The sequence below is a fragment of the Brassica napus genome, chromosome C4, assembly GCF_020379485.1.
Source record: "Brassica napus cultivar Da-Ae chromosome C4, Da-Ae, whole genome shotgun sequence".
NCBI lineage: Eukaryota > Viridiplantae > Streptophyta > Magnoliopsida > Brassicales > Brassicaceae > Brassica > Brassica napus.
Window position 1 is genome coordinate 54081822 of NC_063447.1, and position 20408 is coordinate 54102229.

At 35.5% G+C, this 20408-nt stretch overlaps 3 protein-coding genes and 1 pseudogene across 7 annotated transcripts; 1 reads left to right on the plus strand and 3 right to left on the minus strand.

Annotated features, from left to right (window-relative positions):
* Positions 1–5927: 5927 nt before the first annotated feature.
* LOC106391360 (protein NETWORKED 4B-like) lies at positions 5928–8398 on the minus strand. 5 transcript variants are annotated; one of them, XM_013831981.3, is made up of 5 exons: positions 8277–8398; positions 8100–8170; positions 7722–7768; positions 7521–7632; positions 5928–7437 (listed from the first exon to the last, which is right to left on the minus strand). In XM_013831981.3, the coding sequence occupies exons 3-5, from the start codon at positions 7734–7736 to the stop codon at positions 6125–6127; spliced, it is 1440 nt and encodes a 479-aa protein (XP_013687435.1). In that variant the 5' UTR covers positions 7737–7768; positions 8100–8170; positions 8277–8398; the 3' UTR covers positions 5928–6124. The 5 variants fall into 5 exon arrangements, with proteins under 5 accessions (XP_013687435.1, XP_013687434.1, XP_048609922.1 ...); XM_013831980.3 differs by having other exon boundaries at positions 8100–8198; positions 8277–8365; XM_048753965.1 differs by lacking the exon at positions 8100–8170 and having other exon boundaries at positions 8277–8379.
* Positions 8399–11659: 3261 nt separating this feature from the next.
* Positions 11660–13027, minus strand: LOC106396020. The gene has a single exon (XM_013836316.3). The coding sequence runs from the start codon at positions 12791–12793 to the stop codon at positions 11822–11824; it is 972 nt and encodes a 323-aa protein (XP_013691770.1). The 5' UTR covers positions 12794–13027; the 3' UTR covers positions 11660–11821.
* A 1496-nt stretch (positions 13028–14523) lies between these two features.
* LOC106395276 lies at positions 14524–15349 on the plus strand. The gene is made up of 4 exons (XM_048756023.1): positions 14524–14613; positions 14670–14834; positions 15041–15092; positions 15171–15349. Exons 1-4 carry the CDS (start codon positions 14524–14526, stop codon positions 15347–15349), a joined length of 486 nt encoding a protein of 161 aa, XP_048611980.1.
* LOC106392382 lies at positions 15275–16181 on the minus strand (annotated as a pseudogene).
* Between the last annotated feature and the right edge of the window lie 4227 nt (positions 16182–20408).

The following is a 20408-nucleotide window of genomic DNA, read 5'->3' on the forward strand; positions in this document are numbered from 1 at the left end:
TTCGAATTTCTTTATAAATTCTCATATGGACTGAATTTGATCGTTCTTATAGAACTCCCTTTCATAATATATGCAGCTGCTTTATGTTTCAGTCCATGAACAGCTTAGGAACAATGCTGTTCTTTCATCCAGTGATCCATATGCTGCTTACTACATCTTTATATGTGAATCTAATTCTTTCATATGACCAGACCATTGTCAATTTCGAAATTTGTAGCAGCACCCACCACATAGGAGTTTATCTCCTTATAATCTGTTCCATGGTCTCTGTGAGTATCCTTGTGTAACAAGGTATGATCGAATGCTGTTAGTAGGAAACATAAACACCTGTAAACCTCGTGATCATGTATCATATCTCACGGTTTCTTTTCCCTCACAAGACCCATCTATTTCACTGGCTTATATCAGATGGCGTTTCTATGGCCAATACGCCCATCTCTTCTATAGATACTTTAAACCCCACGGTTATCTTTTCTTTAATCTTTATGAGTACTCTTTCGTGGGCTCATGATCCTCGCTTATATCTTTAAACTTAAGTGCTATTCTCTTTATGTATTTCTATACAAATATCTTTAATATGTGTGTCGACACTTATATATGTATGTGGTTCCATTATGTTCCAGACATGATCTAATAGATTTAAGATCTTATTATCCAGGACCTTTGTTACCTAGTAGCTTGGCGTCCCAAGCTACATGGTTTGGTACCTTAGATGTGTAGTTGCACAGCCTTTTCACAATGTCTAGTATGGTTTCCTTATAACCTCGGATTGTCATTCTATGCACCATTCTTTCTTTTCCGAGGTTCCTTATCTTCTGGAACACTTGGTCTATCTTGTATAGACTCTATAGCAACTTGACTGTGTCTCTTTCAAGGGCATCAGATTTCGTTTGGTGCTAAGCTGGTTATGACTTAGTCATTCTGTTCTTTTCGGGTCAGTGTTTGGCATCTCGATTAGCTAACCTTTTATAACCTTTTCTTTGGACGTCTACAGTTCTAATCCGAGGATCTTGCCAAGACCATGATGGTTGATACCATTCATTCTTATCATTCTTTCTTTGCTCTTTATACCAGCTTATAACTTTTTCTTCATAATGTTGGATAACCGGATCCATTTGGTCATGCAATCCGTACCTGACCACTATTTGATCACCCATGTTTTTGGCTCACAGTCTCTTTGAATTCGTGGAGAAAGTCATACTCTTATCCAACATATATTCTCAACCCTTTTCTGAGATTCCATCTTAGACGCACACATATGTATGTGGTGGTTTATTCAAAATCTCTTAAGATGATGTATGTCTGGTTTATGACCCGTATTCAATCTGAGATGAGAATATATATGCTCACTTATATGGCCTGATGTAGTTGAACTTTTTATACATGTAAATCCATAATGTCCCTAAGCTCTAGGATGGATGTCCGAACCTTTATAGGTAATGGACTGTGCGGCCAAGCCTGCACAACACGGCCAAGCCGTTTATATCATGGTTCTAGACCATGTTTCACGAATTTGTAGTGTGATCATGGATTTAGGGTTTTTATCCTCTCTCCCCCTCATGAACATACTATAATTTCGTGGTGCTTAGGATAATAAAGCCTTAATGAGTTTCCCTTTGTGTACATGTTTCACAACTTGAGTTCTAATGGAAATAGCTCTTTGTGCCTTTCAAATTTCAACCTTTTCATCAGTTGTGGACCAAGATGGCTAATCCGGTCTTTCCCATATCGTGTATAAAATTTAGTGGGATATATATGAGTATAGTCACCACGGCTCTTGCCTCTTATTCATACTGATCAGTAGCACAGTTTTGATCAGTAGAGTACACATGTATAGTCTTGACCACTTTCTTATAAGGTCTTAGGCGATTTTTCTTTCAAAATGTGAAGGAACTTGTTTCTTTTTGTTTGGCAATTGTTTCTATTTAGAAAATATATTATCATAACACAATGGGTCACATATTATTGGGTGTATATAATGCCTTTTAAGGCAATGCCTTGGCCATAGTTTCTTACTAGGCTACTATACCCGTACTATAATGCCCTTCAGGCAATTCTTTGTATCAATAAAATCATTCACATTATCAAACAAACTCAGGCAAGATATAATAGCAATAAAATCAAAGCAATTCATAAAACAATAAGACAAGATGTCGATTTTAGTCTTTGAGACAATCAGAAGTCTCAAAATCCAAGAGGTCGTCCCTTTCAAGGTCGGAATCATCATCAACATCATACCCGGTATCATGAACCATATGGGCTTCTGGGTTCTTGTTCTTAAGGCTCTCTTGATGGAGCTCACATAGATGTTTAGGGGTTCTACAATTCTTTGCCCAATGGTTTTCCATCCCGCATCTGTGACAAGCTGATTTGGTCGAGTAAGACGGTTTGGATATGCCACCTCGACCACGACCATAATTGCCTCGGCCACGGCTGGAACCACAACCACGGTTATTGTGGTTTCCTTGCGGCCATAGCTGTCATGGCCACATCCCGTGAATCTACTACGGCCTTTGCCGTGTGACTTCTTATTATCATGGACGTGGTTGCATTCTTTGGGATCTTTCTTTTCAGCCTCATTGGCTTCTGGTAATGCTGATGTTCCGATGGGTCTCATCTCACTGTTTTTCATCAGGAGTTCATTATTAGCCTCGGCCAGGAGCATGCACGAGATCAGATCAGTGTATGAGGCAAAGCCTCTCTCTCTATACTGCTGTTGCAGCAACACGTTCGTCGAATGGAACGTGGATAATATTTTATCAAGCAACTCTTTCTCGGTTACTTCCTCACCACATAATCTCATCATTGAGAATATCTTAAACAATACTGAATTGTATTCATCCACAGAGTTATAGTCCATGAATCTGAGATTCTTCCACTCATGCCTAGCCTTTGGTAATAGCACTGTTTTCTGGTGATCATATCTACGCTGTAAAGCGGTCCAAAGGTCTAGTGGATTCTCCATGGTGAGGTACTGATCTTTTAGACCCTCAATGAGATGGTGGCGTATAATACTTATAGCCCTGTGCCGATTCTTATCAGTCTCATTGTTACCCTTGATGATAGTATCACCTAGTTCCTTTGACCTCAAGTTAATCTTTGTGTCAAGTGCCCATTGAAAATAGTTGTCTCCGGAGAGATTAAGGCCAGCATAGTCTAGGTTTGAGATTTTCTACATCTGAATCACATTGTCATTCGAAATTTAGGGTTTCAGAATGTGATCATGTGGCCGCAAGTCAATCAAATAAAATCGGCCACAATCAAGTCTTATTACAATCATGTTTCAATCAATCTAATCGACCATGGTGCGGATCCAACATAGTAACAAATAGATCAGGCCACACAGCCATACAATTTTGTGATGCAAACAATTCAAGTTTGTAAAATCTATATGCTGGTCGATATTTAGAAACAAGACGAATGCAATTCAAATTCAGTTTCATAACTTATGCAAACAACCTTAGCCAATTCGATTTCTTATTTATGAAATTATGGTTTTGATTTAAACAATGCTAGGAGTTGATTTTAGCAATATGTGATCAAGGTTTCAAGGCCTTTAGGATTCAAATTCAAGATTCAGATTATACAATCAATATATCAATTCTATAACCTCAGATCATCAATCAAACAATCAAAACAAGAACCATTAAAATCGAATTCAAGTTTCTAGGGTTTAGGGTTTCGATTCCAATATTAGGGTTTCATAACTTCAGATTAGAAACAAATAAACAATCAATCATGTTCTAGTTGGAATCGATTCAATTGCTAGTTATGAGATTGTTGTTTTTAGGTTATACCGATTTTAGGGTTTAATCAAGATCATAGAATTCCATAATAATGGATTAGGGTTTTAGGGTTTGATCATAACGTTCTCAGATTAGCGGTATACCTTAGTCTTTGTAGGGTTGAGCCGGACCACCTAGGGAGAACGGATGGACCTCGGATGCAAGACGGATGCTGTCTGATCGCTGATCGTCCGGGAACGTTCGCCGGCTGCACTCGTCTGCGAGCTGAAGCTGATTGTCGTCTGGTGCGAGCTGGTTGATCACGAACACGAGCTGGCTGAGGACGTCAGGACACGAGCAGGGAACGCCAAGGAGTTGAGCTGATCGTCGAGGTCTGAGACGGACAGGAAACGCCTTAGGGTTTAGGGTGGTCGCCGGCTGAGTTAGGGATTTTAAGGTTTTAGGTTTTTAGCTTAGATTGCAGAGAACAATCGTGCTGATAACATGTTGTAATTGGAAGGTTAAAGACTGAATATTTCTGTGTTATTATTTCATAATATGAGGTTCGTTATATAAGGATTACAAGAAGAGATAAATAGAAATAGTACAAATCCTAATCTTACTAGATTTAGGATAACTACTAAATACATAAATGGAAAGATTACGGGTTTCATTTTCTCTAAGCTTGTGGCCGCCTCTCTCTCTCCTCTATGACATGCGACTGCTATCTCTCCTCTCTCTAGAGTTTCGGTTATCTCTCTTGGTATGGACCGGTTTATGGAACGGGCCGGTTATGGACGTTGATTACTTGATTTATAACAATATTGTCGTTTACATTAATAAACCGTTGTTATAATATTTATTAATGAGAAAAATTCATCATGTTTTGACCAAAAGAAACAAGTTCATCATGAATTCATGATATAACATACATTTATCATATATGAAATAACACTTGCTAAAGAAATCATATTATTTTCCATGTTAAATTGTTAATCAAATATATATCCACGGAAACACAGCTTGTTTATTGTATCAATGAAAACTCTATCTCGGACATCAAGATGAACAATATTCTCAGCATCAGAATTCATATTTGTCTCGTAGTGTCACTGTGTGACCATTATTATAGAAACTAGCTCGTAGTAGGTCTGTAAAATCTGAACTAAACTAGAAATTTTGGTTTTCAGTTCATCGGTTAGGGATTCTGATTTTTTCTAGGCGTTATGTAGTTGGTTAGTTTGATTTTCTAATATTTCAAATCGAATCAATTTATTCAAATATTCGAGTGGAACTAACTGAAATTTAACCAAAATTCTAAAATTTTAGTTCAATTCGGTAACGATTTTTCAGAAAATAACTAAAATCAAAATATCTATCTGTTTATGAGTCAACCAAATAAACAACTAACTATACAACTTGAATAAACCAGACTAACCGAATTTGTCTGCTAGCATGTGAAAAAGCAACCCTAATGAAGGTTTCTTAACTTAATTTTTTTGAAGTGTAGGTATACAAATTATTCAGTTGACCATAAAAAAAAGTATACAAATTATTCATATTTTACTCTGGATATCTCAAAAATAAGAGAGCTTCACATCATTTTACGATTTTGAGATATCCAAAATAATACCTTACTAAATATAATACAGTTTATAATGTTTTGAGAAATCTCTACACTAGAGATGTTTTAACTAAGCTAAATGAAACGTATTTATGCTTTGAAAAAAATATCATTAGCCATGTTCCTTTCATAATCGCCGCATCCAGCGGCAGTGTGAAAAATATCAGTGTCAAAAGCCAAAGTAGTCGTTAATAGATCGCCGGAAACACAAGAAAATATTAAATGTCGATGTCGCTGCTTTATTCCGCGTCCTTTTTATTCAGTGTTAGTTGCCGCAGCGACTGAAAAATCAGTTAACCGCTTCACTGGTGCTGTGTGTTGCCATTAATAAAGGTTTAATTTTCTGACGCTACCGCTAACGCAGCGTTGATGAAACGAACAAGACTATTGTTTTTCTAAATTTGAAGTCAGCATTGATAGAAACTCAATTAGTTGATCAATCCATTCATGTTAGACTCGGTCAAAAAATAAGATGATTGATGGAGATGGCTAGATTATTAAAAGAAAATGAAAAACTGTACAATCACAATAAAACATGTATGGTTTGTAGCTAGAGAAAATTTTAGTGATCAGACTCATGACATTTAAAATGTGAGATAATATTACCATTGATATATACTAATATCAACACACATTATTCATTTTCACCTTTTCAGCCTTATTTCCACAAGTAACCCTTAAAACAACACTGAAGTCCACAAGAAGTAAGAACGCAAGACATTCATCGGATCAAAGACAAAAAAAAACACATATTCATATTGTCCTTGCACTACTCTTAATTAGCTAAGACCACTCTTCTCTTATGTCCTGCAACAGCCTTCCAAAGCCTCTCGTACCCATCTTTGTAATAGTCAAGAGACACACACAATTGCCTTATCGCTTCTCTTTTCTGCTCAGCCACCTCTGATGCAGCCACTCTTGTCTTCTCCACTTCTTCTGAAAGCTCACTTGATCGTCTTCTCAGCCTGACTTGCTCCATGTGAAGCTCCTTCATATGCTTTTCCATTTCCTTTATCTTCTCTTCTTTCTTCCCACTCTCTTCTCTTAGCACATCACTCTCATCGCTCATTACACTTATCTTCTGGGACTCTCCTCTAAGCTTCTCCTCCATTTCAGCTTTCTCTTCTGTGACCAGTCTTAGTTTCTCTTCAAGTTGTCTTCGTTCTTCAAGTAGCTTTGACATTTCTCCCTTCATATCTTCTTTCTCTGTAATAACCTTCTCTTCAGCGTCAGAGACTGCAGCTTTCAGTTCCCTTATCTCGTTATCTTTGTGCTGTAAACTGGATTCCACCATTATCATCCTCTCTTGCAACCTCAACACTTCTTTCTTCTCAGCATCAGCATCATTCTGAGCCAACTTGAGCTCATGCTGTAAGCTCTGAAGCTTCTCCTCTTCAGCTTTACTGATCTCAAGCTCGCTTCTCAAACAAGAAATCTCTTTCTCAAAGTGCTGAAGCTTCTTTTTTGCGATACTCAGCTCTTCCTCCAGGTCCTGCACTTTTGTAGCTCCTGCTGCATCTTCAGTTCGAGAGGACATGCAGCTCTGAAGCTCAATCTTCAGATTAGAGATCTCTTCTTCATGCATGCGAATCTTTTCATTAGCTTCTCTAAGCTCTCCTTCATATACAGTAATCTTGTGAAGAAAATCAGTGTTGTTGTTGACATTTTCTTGCTGGAGAAGGAGCTTCTGTTTCGTTTCTTGAAGCTCAAGCTCTAGATCAGCCATCCTACGGATCAATGCCTCATCACCATCTTCATCATCAGGAACCGACTTAGAGTCAGAATCAGAACCAGAATCCTCAGTCAAAGATGATGAGTCTTCCTCTTCCTTATGACTTGATTTCTCTTGGGAGGTAGGAGATGATTGCTCAAGAGAGGCTTGTGATTGGATCCCTGAGGATACGTTTTTCTGAAGTTCACCACTAGCTTGATCATAACGCTCAGCCAGTGCACGGTACATGCGGTAAAATTCTTCAACAAGGTGGATTAACTCGGGACGCTTCTGGTAATACATCTGAGCTTTCTTGGCAAAAGAGTCTGCGTCTTCTTCAATAAGCTTTAACATGTGGTTCACACGGTCATCCATCTCTGACAAGACAAAACAAGAAAATTCAGATTTTAATTATTTTGTAATAGTATACATGTAAGTGTAGAAGGATGTCAATACGTACTCTCTAGATTCTCTGCAAGCCATTTTGAGTTCTTGGGACAGTTGTGACTGTCCCACCACCATGAGTGTGATTTCTTGGTCATTGATCTCTTAAACTGCTTCTTGCTAAGAGCCTGAAAATGTGACAAAGTGCGTAAAATCTTAAGTGTTAGGACCAAGAGACCAAACACAAGGATCTAATATTCATGACGGTTTTTCTTACCGCGGACGAGGCCATGACTTTGATGGTGCAGAGAAACTCAGAAACCCCTATAAGACAAGAATGTTCAAAAGATGGTCAAGGAGGATGGATTGGTTCATACACTAAAAACTCATGGAACAAACTGATTGGGCACAAGTAACGAAACAAACAAGATGAGATAAGAGGAAGAAGAGAGGATTCCGCATGTGGAAAAGGAGACACGTGAAGCTTTAACAACCCATTTGGCTTTTACCACAAATATCAAGATAATCCAAAGATAAAATTTCAGCTTATACTATTTTTATGTATAGCAGAGAAATCGATGAAACTAGATAATATAATCATATATTATTACAGAAAGAAGAAGAGACAAAAAGAGTAGGAGAGAACAAGGCTTACTTTACCCAGATGCAGAAAGAACAAAGAGCTTACTAAAAAAATGGTCTTCTCCAGCCTTTATTATATCTTCTCTGCTTTGAAGATTATTAGGTGATTAATCTAATAAAAAATCATTTTTGTTTCACGTTGTCTAAAGAAAAAATATTTTGGAAAATAATCAAGAGTTTAGTTTCTCACATGAATCTTGAAAATTGGAAACACGGCACTGGAAATGTGAATACGCTTTCTTTACACGTCTTTACTCGTTACTCCACAACTACTCGTCACGACTCACCTGCTTATTTTAATGTTCCTGAAGTCTTTGTTTTTCCAGAGAAAAAAATATTCAATTATTGTGAGTCATTGTGTTATGATATGGGAGAGCATTAATGGCGGATCTGCAACCCAAAGATTTTGCATGTGGCTTCATCGTGATTAGAGTTTTTAATCCATCTCTCTAGAGTCTAGAGATAGAATACCCATTTTTCTGGCATCAAACCAGACCTTCAACAAACTTAGAAACACAATCATTAACTTACAAACTAAATAACTAAACAGTGGTAATGACTGGTTTGGGGTAAAGCTTATACTTGTCAATTTTGAATTTTATTCGCGTTAAAAATAACTTGATGTTTAAACGGACGAAAATAAAATATGTTCGAAATTCGTTAGAAAACTTAATTAGGTAACATACATGTTTTTGCATTGGGGCATATAACCATTTCCTTGTAACTAATGTTTAGTTTAGGTGTCTTTAAATAAAGGGCTAAATTTAGCACTAATTATAATGGGAAAAACATAAATCAGTGTGGGGCATATGTCACACCCTGACTTGCCCTCTGCCCCTGGTAACATTAGTTGTTGTTACAATGTAACTGGTCCTGGACCTTTACTCACATTCAAAATTTCAAACCGAAACCGACCAAAAAATCGGTTCTGATCAGTACGGATATAACCTTTTACCTTATTGGATAATAATACATGAAAATCTGGTAACCTGTTGTCTTAACCAATTATATTCAATCTTTTCTATTGAAAAGAGAAGTATCATTTTTATCTACCGTAAAAAAAGTCATATTATCCTTATTTAGGTCCATTTCATTAATTACATTTATTTAATTATTTATATTAATTTATTCAATATATAAAGACATTAATAATAAATCAATTTTAACTTCAAATTTTATTTTTAATTATAACAAAATGTTGAGAAAAAATCTAACAAAATATTTTTAAAATTTTAAAATATTTTATTTAAATTAATACCATTGATTAATTTCATAATTAATAATATATACTATTATACATTAATTTAAATTTTTTTTTTATTATAAGAAAAATAAAATAAAAGTGTATGCTATTTTTCAAATTTTATAATTATATTCTATTTCTTCTTTATTAAAAGAAATACCATAAAAATTCATACTAGGTCTATTTCATCAATTACATCTATTTGACTATTTAAGTTAATCTATTTAATATATAACATTTCTAAAAAATCTTATAAATTATATAGATATTAATAAATAAATTTTAACTGTAAATTTTTAATTTTATTTTTACTTATAACAAAATATATTAAAAAACTAATAAAATCTTAATAAAATTTTAAAATATTTTTAAATTAATGCAGCGATTGATTTCATAGTTAATAATATAATATTATTATAATGTATTTACTTATAAAATCCCACAATATACTAAAATAAATAACATAGAAATACAAATTCTGCTAAAAAATATCAGTTTTATAGTATAACTAAATAAAATTTTAAAATGTATTGTATTCAGTCTGTAAAAATTAGAAAAAAAAATGAAGGAGATTCTCAATTTTTTTTTATTTCATACTATGAATTTATTTTACCAAACTCGAAAATATATTAATATATAATAACAATTAATAATAAAGTAAAATATATAAAACAAATCATTATACATTAATAATATCGAATAAGAAACATAACCAATAACATTATAGGTTTACACAATATATAACACTAAAATGTTAATATTTTTTAAAGTTTTGCGATGGTATCCGTTATATATTTATAAAATGAAAATTTATTCGTACGGATGTGCGGATGAAAAATCTAGTATGCTTTTATTGTAGTCGTTTATCAACTAGGTTTATCAACTAGATGAGCTTCTTTTCCCTTTTTAATTTAGGTTATTTTCAATGATTTTAGGTACAAATGTGCGATTTTGGATACAAATTTAACAGTTTGGAGTATGAAATGTAATGGAAATCAAAACCGAATGAGAATTGAAAAATTCCAGCTCTTAAAAGGTATTAAACTTAAAGAACTAAATCGATCCAAAATCAAGAGTCGAACCAAAATTTTATATGTATATCTATATGGATCTAAATTTGCTATAAGACTATCTACAATCCACCAGTTGAAAAAAAATTCAACTGTTGAACCAGTTTAATGAGAGTGTTGAACTTTTTTAAACGTGGCCTACATTCTATTGAATAAATTCAACTGAAAGAAGAAAAAAATGGGGTCTACGCAGGAGAGGTGGTGTTGCAGGATAAACCAATCTGATAAATATGTTGCTTTTTCACCCGATGAAAAAATGAGAAAAGTTGGGCTGTTAACTTTTTAAAAAAGAAATAAAAAAGATGATTGGTACAAATGTCAGTATCTCATTGTTTGGTAGAATTGTTAAGATTTTGTTTTCATCCCAATTATTTCAAAACAATTATCTTATACGTAATTATTTTTTTTTTCAAAAAATAAATTATACCAAAATTCATAATTTATAAATAGAATCTTGGTTCATTTGATTTGGACTCTTTTACATTTTCCATAATTTATTATTTTCTCTAAAAATACTTATTTAATCTTTTTAACATCTTTTTTTTTTAATTTTCTATTTGACTATCTAAAATCTAACATTTATCAGTTTCAAAACCAAATTTTAGTATTATGTGTTTATATTGTGTGTATTTCAAGTTTCATAAGTTTATTTGTTTTAATATATTAATTTCAGTATCTTTTTTAAATTAGGTAAGTATATAAAAAAATTATTAAAAAGTATCTCATTTTATTTATTTTATTTAGTTATATTAAATATTATTATATTATAAGAAATAAGAATATTTATTAAAATGATGGCCCCGGGTAAAATGTTGAATTTTATTAAACAAAATTATTGTAGATGTTAAAATTGAAATGAGTGTTAAAAAAAAGGTAAAGAGGGTGTAGAATTTGTAAAACCATCGTGGATGGTCTAAGAACATGATTAATGAAAAGTTCTTAGGGTGAATCTCTTATCGGAATATAAGAAACTGTCTATTAAGAGTTGGTTCTTACATTTTTTAGTTAAAAGTTAAGAGACGATTTCTTATATGCCGTTAAGAACCCCATCCTAAGAACTTTCCATTAATCATGCTCTAACACAAGAGAATCTAAAACAAAAAGAAGCCAACCCTCCACTCCACTTGAGCAGTTGGACTTCAACCCAAACACATTAATTAACAAAAAAAAAAATTTGCAAGCTAATCGATAGTAAAATAAACACCCATAATCTAGAGAAAAAAAAAATCATAAACTACTAAGATGTTGCAAAATTAAAAAAATAATAACTTGTGGATTCTTGATGTTAAATTTTATAGAAACAAAAGTTAATCACTTCTCTTTTTTCTATATTATTCCATCTACAACAAGAAAAAAGAAGAAAAAAACACAAATTTGAGAAAATAAAACAAAGATGAAATGGTCTTTGTGTATTAGTCGGTTTCATTGGGAAAAGATTCGAACATCACACATAGGCTTGAGTCCATTTATCACATCACTCTGCTTCACATCTTCGCACGCAATAACAACAGGTAAACGAACCCTAAATCCCAACCAATCAAACCCCAGTTTCCCACTCACCAACACTTTAACCACAGCTTCATGATTCTTCTCTTTGTTCCTCAGCAACGTAGAATCAACATCATACACCTTTGATTTTCTGATCCTTGTGGCAATATTCAAGTAGGTAACGTTTCCAGGGCTTTGCGTGAATCCAAGAAGCTTCTTCTGTCCCAAGTTTATGTTCTCAGAAGAGACAGAAGCCTTCATGGGGCTGTAATATAGCGTTGGTTGGTCGTTCTTGTTAGACAGCTCAAGAACCGTCTTCACGTTCGCATTCAACAGAAGATCCGTCGTCGTATTGGCTAAACCCAACCTCGAGAACTTGAGGTTTGTGACATAAACCTGAGGAAGTCTAGAATGGAGTGAAGAGTTCACAGACAATCCTGTCAACAAGACGATTATAAGGACGATTGAAAGGAACATGCACGTGCATGCACAACATTTTCTGAAACATCCAGACCAATCTCTCTTCTCATCCTCTTCACCGATACGTTCCACAAAGGAACCTGAGTTTAAACTGCGGTCTGTCTCTTGTTCATGTTTGAAACCAGACGACGACGAAGCCCTCAAACCTGAAGGAGGCCTCTTGAAGGATGGAGCCTTTGTAGGGGTATCAACGTAATCATAATCGTTTCGAGAGACGGAAGGGCTTGAGAATCTAGAGCTTAGGTCGAAAGAACCTTTCCCGTAGCTGCTATCTTCCCCCTCTCCTTCTTCCTCTTGAACTTTCTCGAGCACGCATTGCTTTGCTGCAAACTCGGGGAAGGCTAATGCGGGGTCAGCGAATCCTGAAGAAGAAGAAGCCCTCTTCGGTGGGGGAGGAGGAGGAGGAGGAGGAAGAAGCTCCGACATTGGAGCTTTGTTTTGGATTTCATCTAAATTAGATTTTGGTCTCTCTACTCAAATCCAAGGATGGCTTGCTTGGAAGATAACTTCAAGGGTTGTAAATCTCTTAACGGTAGATCAAGGCTGGCTCTGCCCAACAAATCTATTGTTGGCTTATTATTAGAAAAAGAAAACTAAACCAATGACCTAAAATTAGAAATCCATTGTTGCATGCATGAAAAATGAAAACTAAAACTAATTTTTTTTTAGTTTTCTTTTTCGTAGTTCGAATTTCCAAAAGTCATTATTAAACAATAATAAAGTTATAATAAACATCAGGAAGTTACATAAAAAGGACACTGAGTACTAACTTTTTGACCCATGTCTAAACAGATTCAGCTTCCCAGGCTTCTTTGAAACAGATGAGAAGAAGTTCTTTTTGTTGCTCTTTTTAGTGTTCACCAAGGTGACAAATTCGAAGATATATAGTCAGTCGCATGTAAACTATTTTTTAATGGCCAGCCATATGTATTAATTAGCAGCATCCATCATCAGGGATTTTGTGTTGGCGATATAGTTTGATCAAAAGACTGTCATGGGCATAGACAATGTCTCCCCAAGTCTTAAGAAATTATTTACATAAATATAGGATCTCAATTTTGTAATATATATATATATATATATATATATATATTTATACATTTATTAAATTGTATATAATCTCCAAAAATTTCCTTTGAGTTTGATTCAACTCATTAAAGTGTTCATGGCAGAAATATAGTTTATATATATGGACTTGTAAAAAAATTGCAAAGTGTATAAATTATATAATCAAATTACACTTGGGATGGAAAAGAAATCACTAAACTGAGTGAATAGATGAACATTTCGTTCAATTTGTACAGATCTATTTCAGTTAGTGTAGTTTTCAGAACAAAGCTTTAGTTTGTGCATCTGAGGAGATTTTGATCTATTGGGTTATAAGATTATATGTGCAACAATATCAGTGGAACACTGACCTTGCCTTCATCAGGTAACTAAAAGTACATTTCTTAGCTTTCACTCTTATTCACGTTTCTTTGGTTTTTGATTTTGGAGCATTTAGACAAAGAACGTCAACAAGTTTGTAAATGGTTTTTTAAGCAAAAAGAAAAAGAAAGAAAGAAAAAAAAAGAAATTTGTAAATGGTTGTCTGATGTTTTAATGTTATGTATCTATTAATGCTAATAGAGATGTTGTGTGCACAAAAAAATGTCTTGGTCAATATGACCCACACTGTCAACAGTCAAAACAATCAATAGGTCAGAAGATTCTTATGGTTAAAAAAGGAAAAATAAAATCAGGTTGGTGGGGTTTGTTACAAATTCAACAGATTTATTTGCCTAAAAAATATTTTGCCTATTTGGTATGCGAGACTATACGAGTGAACAAAACCAAATGGACAAAATCATATCAATCAAGCCAGATGCCGGACATCTGTAGACATTTTATTTGTTGATGAGATGATGAGTGCGAGAAGGTGATTGGATGGATGATATAACAAAAGTCTTGTTAAAGAGGAAATCGGTTGAATACAATTGTAGAAAACCAAGATCCAATAACCGGAATTAAATTTAGCAAAACTGAAAACGAAAATTAGCAAAATCATTAAGATCGTGTTCCGAATCCCCAAAACACGAGACTTTGTGATGATATGAATTGAAGAAATCAGATTTCAAATTCGAAGGTGGACATGGAGAGAGAGAGACAAGTAAATGATGTCATCTTATTCATCTCCTTCGTCTTCATCCTCGCTCGCAGAGAAGGCAATTAGAGCATCTTCTGCGCATAGAGACTCTTCTCCTCCTGTTCCCACTCCGCCCAAGGTTCCTGTCTTTTTTGAAAATGTCCTGCTTTTGAATAGGAAGTGAAGAGGGCTCATGAGTACACGTCGATGAAGAGTTTGAACGAGCCAAAGAGAAGCTTTTGGGGAAGTCTAGCTAGTAAAGCAAAGGCTCTTTTAGATCACGACCCTCAAAGTCCCACCACGAGATTGGAGGACCACAACGTGCCTTCTTCAGCAACTAAGGTTTGAAGTCTATGCAGTTTGCATTTTAGAGTTTGAGATTCATTTCCATGTTTCCAGAGAACCCTTCGTTACAGAGAAGCTTAGATGCCATCACTTCTTCCCTAAACTTACATCGGCACTGCTGTTGAGGTTAGTGTCATACATTCATGTGTGTGTTTTAGTCTAAACGAGAGATTGTTTATGTGTCTGTGCATTTCCTTCCTTAGGAGGGCATTACAGCTGTGGAGAATCGTACTGCTGGCATCATTCAAGAAACACGTAAGCTGATTTGGAGATTCAACTCAAGGCTTCTCTCGACGTAAGGTGCCTGCTCTGTATCATTTCTATTGGTTGCAGATTTTATTATACTCAACAATTTACCACAACAGTTTGCAATGGCAATGGCTGCAAAGGCAAAGCTTCTTCTTAGGGAGCTGAAGATGGTGAAATCCGATCTAGCTGAGGTTTATCCTGTTTATGTCACTTCACTGTCTTCTTCTTCTTCATCAAACCCACAAGTCTTGGAGTTCAAGTGAGACACTATTTTTACTCTGTTCTTGTACTGAATCAGACTACAATTTGTTGTCTGTAATTGCTCTGTCGTAGAAATATATGTACTTTGTATTCTCTTCTTGTCCCGGTGGGGGTCTTAAGAATTTAACTATGAATGTTATTTATACCCTTAATTATTAAAAAAAAATAATAATAAAAAAAGAATGTTGTATAATTCAATGTTCTGTAATTCACAAGAAATTTTACTTATTGTAGAAATTAGTCAATTAAATTACAAAACAACAATATTAATAAAGCTACATTGCAAAGAGAAATAAATAACTTGTAGAAATTAATTAGTTATTACAGGATCACTTTTATAAAATAACAGAAACAACAATATTTATAAAGCTACATTACAAAGGTTGCATAGGCTATACGACTGAGTGTTTTCTTATTGAAATACAAATTTGTAGTTTAGAAAGTTGGAACACCTTTTCTTAACATAGATTGGCCTGGAATGGCTTGACTAGCGGAACCAGCGAGCCGCTTAGGTGCATCGACATGGCTTCAGTGGTCGAACCCATGAGCTTCCCGCCCACAAAGATAGCTGGGACTGGCGTGGAACAGCCGAGCCTCATTAGGGCTTTCTCAATCTCACGACAATCAGGGTCCTTATCGATCTCATGGACGGTTTGGAAGAGGACTTGGATGCATAGGACATGCAAAACGAGCTCTTGCTGAATATAACCACTCCTTTCTCCTAAGACATCCTCACAACTTTGTCCATGGTTTCGTGAAGGAAGTGTTATCAATTTAGGGCTTGTTTCTTGATGGTGAAGAAACCAAATCTTCCTTTGTTTCTTTCTAGTAGATTGAAAGAGAATTTGATGCAGCAGCATCCTATATTCAGGCGCCAACATGATAATTCAAATTATCATGTTTATCGTTTGGTTTTCTTTATTTAGGATTTTCGTTAAATTTCTTTTTCTAGATTAATGTTACACTACAAGAAAACAAGGGATTCTGATGGTCAAAATCGTCAGAACTTCGTCGGAAAAGACCGATTCCGACGAATTTCTGACGAACCTATCCGTCGGTATGGTTTTGTCGGAAAAAAAAAATTCGTCGGAATTTCGTCATAACTTCCGACGATTTTCTGACGAATACCGAGAAACGTCATTCTAACGAACTTCCGACGATATTACGATGCGGACACATGAGACCAGAGTTCATCGGAAAAACTATATACCGACGGAGAACGTTCCTCGGATAATTCCGACGGAGTGGATTCCTCGGTATATTCCGACGAATTCTGGGCGTCAGAATATACCGACGGACAATGGTTCGTCGGAATATACCGACGGAAAATGGTTTGTCGGTATATTCCGACGAATGCTCTCCGTCGGTATTGTCTGAGGAACCGTGTCCGTCGGTATATTCCGACGCCCATAATTCGTCGGAATATATCAATTTTAAAAACGAATTAATTTTGCATTTTTATATATTTTTTTTATATTAAAAATTAATTAATAAATTAAAAAATCTGAAATTTAAAACTAATAATATTATAGAATTTAAATTCATACAAACCGAAATAGAAAAAAAACATTCAGAAAGTTTAAAATTCATACAAACCGAAATAGAAAAAAAACATTTAGAAAGTTTTAAAAAGCCGAAAAAACTAAGAAGAACTCGAAGACATCAAACGATCTAGCTTCTGCATTATCTCGGTGTTGAACTTCTTCTGGGATGCCAACTCAGCAAGGATAGTGGCATTCTCCGAACGGATAGTGGCATTCTCAGAAAGGATAGTGGTGTTCTGCTCCTCCAATGCCCCAATCCGTTCATCTTTGTCATGTAGCTCCTCGAGAATCATGGGATCGGCATACGGAGCTTGCGAAGAAGATGCTGGATACGAAGAAGCACGGCGGGCCAACCCAACTAAACGGCCTCCTTTCCTTTTAGGAACCGCCTACAAAAATATTTAAAGTTAGTAAATAGGGACAAGTTAGTAATCGACATTATAAAAAAAATATATTAATAAAAAAAATTACCTTTTCAACCATCTCATTTATTTGCAATAGAGACAAGTTGGTTGAAGCTCTCGTAGAATCGCCGTCATCAGAGAGAGGCTGAGATCGAGATACTATTTCAGCTTCCACCAAATCAACGACACCTTTGATCACGGGGTCCTGAATTTGACCCGTCGTCTTGTTAGTGTGAGCCACCTTAATGAGTTGGAGACGATCAACGAGATTACCGTCATTTGCTTCGATCTAAAAAAACCGCCATTATTAGCCAAGGAATATATAAAATATTTATTTAAAAAATATAAAGATAAATAATAATAAAAAACTTACAAGTTCATCCTCCTTAGTAGACATAGAGCAAGCGCCGAGGTTGTGCACATACATACCTTTCCCGCCACGATCGCTCTTCCGGTTCTTGGAGTTCCTAGAAGATGTCTCTACAGTTTCTTCCTTCTCCCAATGAGCTATCAACTGCTCCCACACCGTCCCGTTGATGAACCATGGCCTCTTGTTCTTCTGCCAAACTGTCTTCCACGCGTTTATCTGCTTCGTATATGAGTCCATGGCCTTTTCGTTGAATTTCTTACGGACTGTTTCCGTGAGATCGGAGTGTCAGTTGAACTCTTGCTACAAAACAAACATAATTTAATAAGTAAATATATTTAAAAAAATGTAAAAACTTTAAAAAAATGAAGAGTTACTATACCGCAAACTGACGAAACCACAACTCTCGTTCGTCAGAAGGGATCACACTCCACTTTGAATATCCAAAACGGAGCATGGAGTACATCATCTGGTTGATGCTCCTGCTAATGCTATTTTTCGACTTGGTGAACCTTTAAAAAAAATACAAGTTAGCAAGTTAATTAATGGAAAAAAACATAATGCTACAAATAAAAAAAATACTAACCAAGTGCTATGTCCTCGTCGTGGGTTGGGTTGGAGAACCGGGAGATGCTCTCGACCTGGTTGTTGAACCAATACTTCAACTGGCATGACCCCCCGGATCCTGTTGAGCAGCAGCGGGAGGGGCAGCGGGAGCTGGAGCAGGAATATATGCGGAAACTGAGTTTTGTTCATGAGACGATCCCGATGCATGGGAACTGCTCACCGAACTACGTCGAAGACGGGCTGCGGGGCGGGGTTCATCCTCGGACCTAAAAAAAAAATTAATACAACAAAAATCTTTTCAAATCATTTCTATTTTTAATGTTTTCATTTATATATTTACAAAAGGTTTTATAAACGTTTTAAAATATAATAAAAATTTTAAAATTTTTTATTATACATAGTTTATTACTGGAAACTTATAAAAAATAATAAAAATTTTAAATTTTTTTATTATACATGATTTATATATATATGTATACACAATTATAAAAAATTTATAAATATAGAAAAATGTTGTTAAATATTTTTAAAAAATTTTAAAAACGTTTTATTATACATATTTTATTATTGGAAACTTGAAAAACGTTTTTAAAAATTAAAAAACGTTTTTAAAAATCAAAAAACGTTTTATTAATTCCAAAGAAAACTAAAACAACAATCCAAACAACAATCCTAACTTATATATCCTAAACTATCCATTCAATCCTAAAATTTTCAATCAAACAACCTAAAATCTGAGATCTAACTTCCAAAACCCTAAACAATTGAGATAAAACAAGGTTTGGGATGATTCTTACATGATTTGGGGTTTGGGGAAGAGATATGAGGGTGAGAAGAGGATTCGCCGGTGAAGGGAGGTGGATAAGGGCCGGAATCGCCGGTATAGAGGGAGAAATCGCCGTGAGAGAGAGGATGTTTGAGAGAGAGAGGCGGAAATAACGAAGAAGGAAGAAGAAGGGTTATTATATCTAAAGTTTCCGACGGACACGGTTTCGTCAGTATTCCGTCGGTATAATTAAAAATATACCAATTGGCGATTCGAGAAAATTTTCACGCGGTTTGGTTCTCACGGGCAAATTGGATTTCCGACGGAATCTGTCCGTCAGTATATTTCGACGGAATGTATCCGTCAGTATATTCCGACGGAATTCCGACGACAAATCTTTCCCACTAACTTCAAAATACCTAAACTGCTTCAACAAATCTTTCCCACTAACTTCCTCAGGTGGACCATCAAACACCTGCTTGTTCTTCGTAAACGAAGTCTTACTCCTGCGGTATGGATGATCAGGTGGTAGAAATCGTCTGTGACAGTCAAACCAACACGTTTTCCTTCTGTTCTTTAGTTGGAAAGCATCTGTGTCATCTTGACAATATGGACATGATAGCCTCCCATGTGTTGTCCATCCAGATAACATACCATATGCTGGAAAGTCACTTATTGTCCACATAAGTACTGCCCGCATCTGAAAGTTTTCTTTGCACGAAACATCGTATGTCTCAAAACCATGCGCCCATAGTTGTTGCAACTCATATATCAGTGGTTGAAGAAACACATCTAGTGATCTTTTAGGATGATCTGGCCCGGGGACGAGAATTGAGAGAAACAAAAACTCTCGTCGCATGCACAAGCTCGGCCGTAAGTTGTACGGTGTTACAATAACTGGCCATAGAGAATATTGTCTTCCATGCTTTCCAAATGGGCTGAAACCATCAGTAGATAATCCAAGATAAACATTTCTTCTCTCTTCCGCAAATTCTGGATATGTTGACTGGAAATGTTTCCAAGCCTTCGCATCTGAAGGATGTCTAATCTCACCATTTGTGGAATGCTCTGCATGCCATCTCATTGCTTTTGCTGTGCGCTCACACTGATACAACCTCTTCAATCTTTCCGTCAAAGGCAAATATCACATTCTTTTGAATGGGATCGGAACTCTTCCCCTCGTCTCCTGATAACGAGGTTTCCCACAAAATTTGCATACATTCCGTGTCTCATCCGCTCTCCAGTAGATCATGCAGTTGTCAATACATACATCTATCACTTCGTACGGTAGTTGAAGACCGGCAACAAGTTTCTGAACCTCGTAGTATGAACCCGGTGCAAGGTTATCCTCAGGTAGAATACCTTTGACAAAATCAGTAATCGCATTCATACATTCTTCAGCCAAATTATAGT